The 8,421-nt window shown below is 38.4% G+C and overlaps 1 protein-coding gene across 1 annotated transcript in view; it reads left to right on the top strand.

The window, feature by feature from the left end:
• The first annotated feature begins 650 nt into the window (after positions 1-650).
• RpL19 (ribosomal protein L19) overlaps positions 651-8,421 on the top strand; it is a 25,645-nt gene continuing 17,874 nt past the window's right edge. The window contains exons 1-2 of the mRNA XM_053790596.2: positions 651-699; positions 7,240-7,346. Coding sequence (XP_053646571.1) covers positions 695-699; positions 7,240-7,346 — 112 coding nt within the window. The 5' untranslated portion in view covers positions 651-694. The remainder of the gene's footprint in view (positions 700-7,239; positions 7,347-8,421) is intronic.

The raw sequence follows: 8,421 nt of genomic DNA, 5'->3' as shown, positions 1-8,421 counted from the left end.
TTCATTAAAAGCCATTAAAAATATAAATAAATAACAAATACAAATGAATCAATTTTTGTACTAATATTGTTAATTAAAAACTAATAAAAATATATATTTGAAATACGTTAATAATATAAATAAGAAATAAATACATATTTAAAAAACGTATTTTGGCAAATATTGTTTAGATGTCAAGAATATAGATATAAATTGAAAAAAAAATATTGAAAAATAATACCTATAAGGCCGTGATATAAGATACATATAAAATATATTATATAATTTGTTATATATAATTTATTGTCTAAATAAAAATGGAAAATTGCCAGGTATAACTAGATTCATGAATACTTTTGTATTATATAACGCACACAGATATTTGTCCCCCAAAAGGATATTTTAGTAATGTATATATTTAGTAGAATGTTTAAAATTAATGTGTAGAAGATTATGATATTAGGTACATACTTATTGCTTCAAAAATATATATAAATTACCCGATATAACATGATTCATAAATTACTTACCATCAAATAACCAACACACCATTCAAAAATTAGATTATTTTTATTCTATATATATTAATAAAAGAAATACAACGTATAAGTTATATAAGGTTGTGTTACTAGGTAAATATTTTCCAGATAAAAAAATATGTCTAAGAGGATAAAGTGATGACGTCACATCCTCCTCTTCCTCCAGCTCCACCAACATGAGGTCTCTGTGTAAACATTACTTCTTTATACCTTATTTACTCGGTGTTTCAGCCATTTGTGCTCTGTTACTGTTTTACTGGATGTATTCTATGATGGTTCCGTTGCAGGTAGGCGGGTATAAGAGCAGGTTATGGCCGTGTGTGAGGAAGGACGAGGAAATATGAAGTGGAATTCCAAACTTTTATCAGCATGTTTGAAGCCATATCTGCGGATAATTTTCTTAATATTTACTTGCTGTTACTCTCCTGTGTTCTGCATATATAATACTCTACTAGAAAGCTTATAATATGAGTGATAAAGGTGTAAATTAAGGTGTGAGAGGAAAATAGTCAACATTACCAGCAGCGGCGTCTTATGGACACGTGATAATAATTAATTTATTTTTATTGCCTTAATAAAGTTCCTGGAGTCCCAGACGGCTGTAATAAAACATTAATTGCATGTGTCCTTTTTCTTCCAGGTGTATATGTATAATTTTACCATCATTGTTAGATGTTGCGTCATGTTGGGGTCCAGGAGCTGCCTCTCGGTTGAAGCTTATTTTATAACATTATATGTTTGTTAGTGAATGTTTTAGGTGATTAATGTTAATTGTTGGTGTTTAACTACCTAATTTGTTCCTAAATTAATGCTTGTAGTAGCAGCCACCAGTAGGCTGTTATTAGTTTATTGCCCATACAGGTTTAGTGCTTAAATTTATAATTGTTTATCCATAGAGTCATTATATTTTGTCAAATTGAGCTGAATAAAGCTTTAAAATTTGTATACTTAGAGCTGTATGACCCTGGTGGGTTTAGCGCTTAGTTTTTATTATTTTGAAGCTACGTACAAATTACATATATAAGTATGAACGTATAGAAATATTGTTCAGTGATAACGGTTATGAATAAGAACCTTCACGAGTGGTGTTCCACAGTGGTCAGTGTTGGGCCCCCTGCTGTTCACAATCTACATAGACATAGATGAGGGCATAAAGAGCGACATCGGCAAGTTTGCCGATGACACCAAAATAGGCCGTCGAATTCATTCTGACGAGGACATTCGAGCACTCCAGGAAGATTTGAATAGACTGATGCAGTGGTCGGAGAAGTGGCAGATGCAGTTTAATATAGACAAATGCAAAGTTCTAAATGTTGGACAGGACAATAACCATGCCACATATAAACTAAATAATGTAGATCTTAATATTACGGATTGCGAAAAAGATTTAGGAGTTCTGGTTAGCAGTAATCTGAAACCAAGACAACAGTGCATAAATGTTTGCAATAAACCCAACAGAATCCTTGGCTTCATATCAAGAAGCATAAATAATAGGAGTCCTCAGGTTGTTCTTCAACTCTATACATCCTTGGTTAGGCCTCATTTAGATTATGCTGCACAGTTTTGGTCACCGTATTACAGAATGGATATAAATGCTCTGGAAATTGTACAAAGGAGGATGACAAAGTTGATCCCATGTATCAGAAACCTTCCCTATGAGGATAGACTAAGGGCCCTGAATCTGCACTCTCTAGAAAGACGTAGAATTAGGGGGGATATGATTGATGAGGTCTATGAAGGATGGGGTCTGAAGGATGAGGTGAATCATAGAATTGAGGGGAAAAGGGTGAGTGGTGCACTTAGGAGTCTGTGGAGACAAAGAACTTTGTCCTTGGAGGCAAAGAGGGGAATGTATGAGAGTATAGTTTTACCAACACACTTATATGGGTGTGAAGCATGGGTGATAAATGTTGCAGCGAGGAGAAGGCTGGAGGCAGTGGAGATGTCATGTCTGAGGGCAATGTGTGGTGTGAATATAATGCAGAGAATTCGTAGTTTAGAAGTTAGGAGGAGGTGCGGGATTACCAAAACTGTTGTCCAGAGGGCTGAGGAAGGGTTGTTGAGGTGGTTCGGACATGTAGAGAGAATGGAGCGAAACAGAAAGACTTCAAGAGTGTATCAGTCTATAGTGGAAGGAAGGCGGGGTAGGGGTCGGCCTAGGAAAGGTTGGAGGGAGGGGGTAAAGGAGGTTTTGTGTGCGAGGGGCTTGGACTTCCAGCAGGCGTGCGTGAGCGTGTTTGATAGGAGTGAATGGAGACGAATGGTTTTTAATACTTGACGTGCTGTTGGAGTGTGAGCAAAGTAACATTTATGAAGGGGTTCAGGGAAACCGGCAGGCCGGACTTGAGTCCTGGAGATGGGAAGTACAGTGCCTGCACTCTGAAGGAGGGGTGTTAATGTTGCAGTTTAAAAACTGTAGTGTAAAGCACCTTTCTGGCAAGACAGTGATGGAGTGAATGATGGTGAAAGTTTTTCTTTTTTGGGCCACCCTGCCTTGGTGGGAATCGGCCAGTGTGATAAAAAAAAAAAAAAGATTGAGGTGTATAAATGGAAGACAGGAATAAATAAAGGGGATGTAAATAGTGTGCTGAAAATATCTAGCCTAGACAGGACTCGCAGCAATGGTTTTAAGTTAGAAAAATTCAGATTCAGGAAGGATATAGGAAAGTACTGGTTTGGTAATAGAGTTGTGAATGAGTGGAACAAACTCCCGAGTACAGTTATAGAGGCCAGAACGTTGTGTAGCTTTAAAAATAGGTTGGATAAATACATGAGTGGATGTGGGTGGGTGTGAGTTGGACCTGATAGCTTGTGCTACCAGGTCGGTTGCCGTGTTCCTCCCTTAAGTCAATGTGACCTGACCTGACTAGGTTGGGTGCATTGGCTTAAGCCGGTAGGAGACTTGGACCTGCCTCGCATGGGCCAGTAGGCCTTCTGCAGTGTTCCTTCGTTCTTATGTTCTTATTAGTTTTGATTATAATTTGTATACCTATAATAGCTCATTTTAATTAAACACGAAAAAATTATGGTTACGAAGGTTATTTTTCTGTTATGCTTGATTTGTCGGCCAGACTGAGGCGTTAACTCGGGTTATAACGACCGATTGCTGTAAATTATAACTAGGGTTTATAAACTACATATATGCAACACTTACCCAAGCGTTGCATGTGCGTCTAATTTATCAACTTGTTAGCTCTGAATCATTTATCTACAACTTTGCTTTAAATAAGGTATTATACTTCGGCCATCAATAATCCAGCACTAATTTTGGGTAGCATCTGTTAATAAGTTAATTTAGTTAACATGTGAACTGCTAAAAGGTCTAGAGCAACGCAGTTTTATAAGTGAACAAGAAATAATGTTTATGTGCCGGATTAGTGATGGTCGACCTGTGCAAGGATCAAAATGTCTTAACTTTTTTGGGTCATTTAATTTACATAGGGTAAACTAGGTATGATAATTGTTCTTGTGTATTTGTACCTAAATAAACCTGTTTGAAGCTCAACTTAACATCTAGAGATACAAGTACACTGGTACCTTCAGTTACGAACTTAATTCGTTCCAGAAGGCTGTTTGCATGCCGATACCAAACGAATTTGTTCCCATGAGGAATAATATAAATTAGATTAGTCCATTTCAGACCCCCAAAAATACACTTACAAAAATTCATAATTGTTCAAGTTGGGAGCTGTTTGAAACTTGAGGTACCACTGTAATATAAGTCTTAATGTTATTCTGGTGTCTGGCAAAGTTGCTGAATTATAAAGTTGCCAACATTGGTAAGTTATCCAGGCAGTAGTTTCAGTGACTAGATAAAAGTACAATTTTGAGTTAACCAGCAATGTAATTAAGGTTGTAATTAAGGCAGTTTGGAGGGATATGTTGTGTATCTTTATATGTGTATGCTTCTAAACTGTTGTATTCTGAGCACCTCTGCAAAAACAGTGATAATGTGTGAGTGTGGTGAAAGTGTTGAATGATGATGAAAGTATTTTCTTTTTGGGGATTTTCTTTCTTTTTTGGGTCACCCTGCCTCGGTGGGTCACCCTGCCTTGGTGGGTCACCCTGCCTTGGTGGGTCACCCTGCCTCGGTGGGTCACCCTGCCTCGGTGGGTCACCCTGCCTCGGTGGGAGACGGCCGACTTGTTGAAAAAAAAAAAAAGACTGTTTTAGATATAAAAGTAACATTTAAAGAAACATGGTATCCCCTGAAGTCGCTGAATTTGCTGGTTACCGATGTTGAATTTTGCAGCAGAAGGCTCTGTAACTTGGTAAAATATATCCACATGTTTTTTTTACAATAAGTTAGTATTTGCCAATAATATAATTTATACATAGTAATAATGTCAGAGGATCTCACCTTCAATGACCACAACAGTGTATATACTGCATCTGCTAGAAAAATGATAGTGGGTAATTAGAACCCTCAGAACTAGGGACACACGAAGCCCATGATTCTCTTCAAATCGCTTGTTCTCTCTAGGCTGGAATACTGCTGTACATTAACTGCCCCCTTCAAGGCTGGCAAAATTGCTGACCTGGAGAGTGTACAAAGAACTTTCACGGCACGATAAACCATCTAAATTACTGGGAACGGTTGAAGTCCCTTGACTTGTATTCCCTGGAATGCAGGCAAGAGAGCTAAATGATAATATTCACTTGGAAAATCTTAGAGGGATTGGTACCAAACTTTCACATGAAAATCACTCCCTGCGAAAGCAAAAGACTCGGCAGGAGATGCAACGTTTCCCCAATGAAAAGCAGGGGCGCCACAAGTACACTGAGACAACACAATAAGTGTCAGGGGCCCAAGGCTTCAACTTCCTCTCAGCATACATAAGGGGGATTTTCCCTGGCTGTCTTCAAGAAGGCACTGGACAGGCACCTAAAGTCAGTACCTGACCAGCCGGGCTGTGGTTTGTATGTCAGGTTGTGTGGCCAGCAGTAACAGCCTGGTTGATCAGACCCTGATCCACCACGAGGCCTAGTCTTGGACTGGGCTGCGGGGGCATTGACCCCCGAAACTCTCTCCAGGTGTAGAATTTTGCCAGCAGTAAAATATTGAAAGACTACTGAATGAGCTATAACTTTGTAGTCTAGAATATAAGAACATAAAAAAGGAGAAGCACTACAGCAGGCATACTGGCCCATGTTAGGCATTTATTCTAGAACTCGTTATCTTTTGTTGGTAAGGCTTTGTTATTTAGATGGTGGGATATTATTGCTCCTGAAAGTTTGTCATTTTTTTTTTTTTTTCAACAAGTCGGCCGTCTCCCACCGAGGCAGGGTGACCCACCGAGGCAGGGTGACCCACCGAGGCAGGGTGACCCACCGAGGCAGGGTGACCCACCGAGGCAGGGTGACCCACCGAGGCAGGGTGACCCACCAAGGCAGGGTGACCCACCAAGGCAGGGTGACCCACCGAGGCAGGGTGACCCACCAAGGTAGGGTGACCCACCAAGGCAGGGTGACCCACCGAGGCAGGGTGACCCACCAAGGCAGGGTGACCCACCAAGGCAGGGTGACCCACCGAGGCAGGGTGACCCACCGAGGCAGGGCGACCCAAAAAAGAAAGAAAATCCCCAAAAAGAAAATACTTTCATCATCATTCAACACTTTCACCACACTCACACATTATCACTGTTTTTGCAGAGGTGCTCAGAATACAACAGTTTAGAAGCATATACGTATAAAGATACACAACATATCCCTCCAAACTGCTAATATCCCAAACCCCTCCTTTAAAGTGCAGGCATTTATATTGTCATTTACATTCATGTAATTAAAGCCTGCAGTAGGTGCTTTTCACGGACAAAACCTGAGGGGGAGGGTGGAGATTTTGCAGTTGTAGCTGTAGTATTGGCATGCCTCTGGCAAGACAGTGATGGAATGGGTGGTGGTGAAAGTATTTCTTCTTTTTCGGGTCACCATGCCTTGGGAAATGGCTGATGTGTTAAAAAAAATTATTCTTAAAAGTTGCCTTATAAAAAATAGCGCCTGTGATCTCAAGTAAGTTACCAAATCATCAGTTTGTAGTGAGATGTCTTTAATACTTTATTTCTGGCGTAGAGTCCTCCCATATATAAATTTAATGAAACTATGGAGAACTATTAACCAAACCTTTACCTAAATTATGCTTTAGGGTAACTAGTGGTAATGTTTGAATTTGCCAGACCTACAGCATGGATAATTTGGCAATATCTGTGATTTGAAAAATTTGACATCACCAGACACTTGGGAAAATTGGTAGCTATTGTGTAATTTTTAACCAGACACTGCAGGTGGCCCTCTAATTGAAATGGTTGATGCTACCACCTATCACTAGAAATATGTCACATCCATACAATTATGACATAAAAAGCATACCTGAAGGTTAGTTCTTATTCGATACGACCATTATTTTATTTTGTGATTGTTTCAAGAGAGATGTTTATTTTATGGCATTTTATTGAGATCTACATAGTAGGGACTATCAGTTCTCAGTTAGGTACAAATGAGCATATATCCCCCCCCCCATCCCCAATAAAGTCCACAAATGCTTTGAAAGACTTGTAGTATCTCGTAAATATAATACTATTCATTTTTCATTTCTTCAGTATTCGCATGGATCCCAATGGAAATAAGTCTGACTTCGTGTTATTCTAGGTAATTTACACTGATAATTGTACTTATGTGTACTACACTTAAACTTACACATTACTGATATATATTGTTTTTTCAGTTCGCTCAAGGTACAGAAGCGCCTCGCTTCTGAGGTGCTAAAATGTGGCAAGAAAAAAGTGTGGTTGGATCCCAATGAGATAGGGGAGATTGGCCAGGCTAATTCCCGTAAGTATAATTTCTTCTGTAATTGCTGTGTTGGATACAGATATGTACCTTTGTATTTCATTGTTTTATATACAGGAGGGCCCCGCTTTACGGCGTTCCGCTTTACGGCGTTCCGCTAATACGGACATTTCAAATTATGACCAAAACTCACTATACGGCTCCCCCCACCTGACTTTCTAATACGGTCACCGTGCCCCACCCTGTTTGTTTACATTCTCCATGAGCTCAGTAAGCACTAAGTCTCTCCATTTTGTCTGGAAACTCCAAAATTTCAAATGTTTTTAAAAGTTATTTCATATTTTATATATACTCTGATAATTATACTTATGTATACCTGTACCTAAATAAACTTACATACATCGAGTCATTTAAATGTCGTATATTACGTTAATATACACATTTTCATTAATCCATCCATGATATTTTTTTCAAAATTATATAATAAACACGATGCATAACATATAAATAAGATAAATACACCCCACAGTAGAATAAATAAACAAATGTGAGATGTGAGCAGACGACTTGCACAAGTGGTGATAATAACAATACTGAGTCTCATTAAATGTCGTATATTACGGTAATATACACATTTTCATTAATCCATCCATGATATTTTTTTCAAAATTATATAATAAACACGATACATAACATAAAAAGATGATAAATACACCCCACAATAGAATAAATAAACATAAATATAAGATGTGGGAGCCACATAACTTGTACAAGTGACGCCAAGAATAACATTTTCTCTAATCTAACATAAGAGTAAATGTGTTACTGGGGGTAACTGTAGAAAATTATTCCTTTCGTATGTATGTAAGTAAGTTTATTCAGGTATACACAAATACAGTTACATAGATTATCATACATAACAACATACGTGTAGAGAACCTAGGATAACCCAAAAAAGTCAGTGTGACTTATTTCCATTGCCTTCACTCAGAGCTTCATTTCTTCTCAAAATGATGTTACATGAGAATGGGAGTGTTCTTCTTTATTAATTCTACCGTATCAATGTAGAGACAACCTGTACACAATGTAACTTGTACACAAACCAGACGTGTACACT

Source organism: Cherax quadricarinatus, chromosome 92 (assembly GCF_038502225.1).
Source record: "Cherax quadricarinatus isolate ZL_2023a chromosome 92, ASM3850222v1, whole genome shotgun sequence".
Classification (NCBI taxonomy): domain Eukaryota; kingdom Metazoa; phylum Arthropoda; class Malacostraca; order Decapoda; family Parastacidae; genus Cherax; species Cherax quadricarinatus.
The sequence above is the reverse complement of the archived record's forward strand: the minus strand, read 5'-3'. Positions and strand labels throughout refer to the sequence as shown.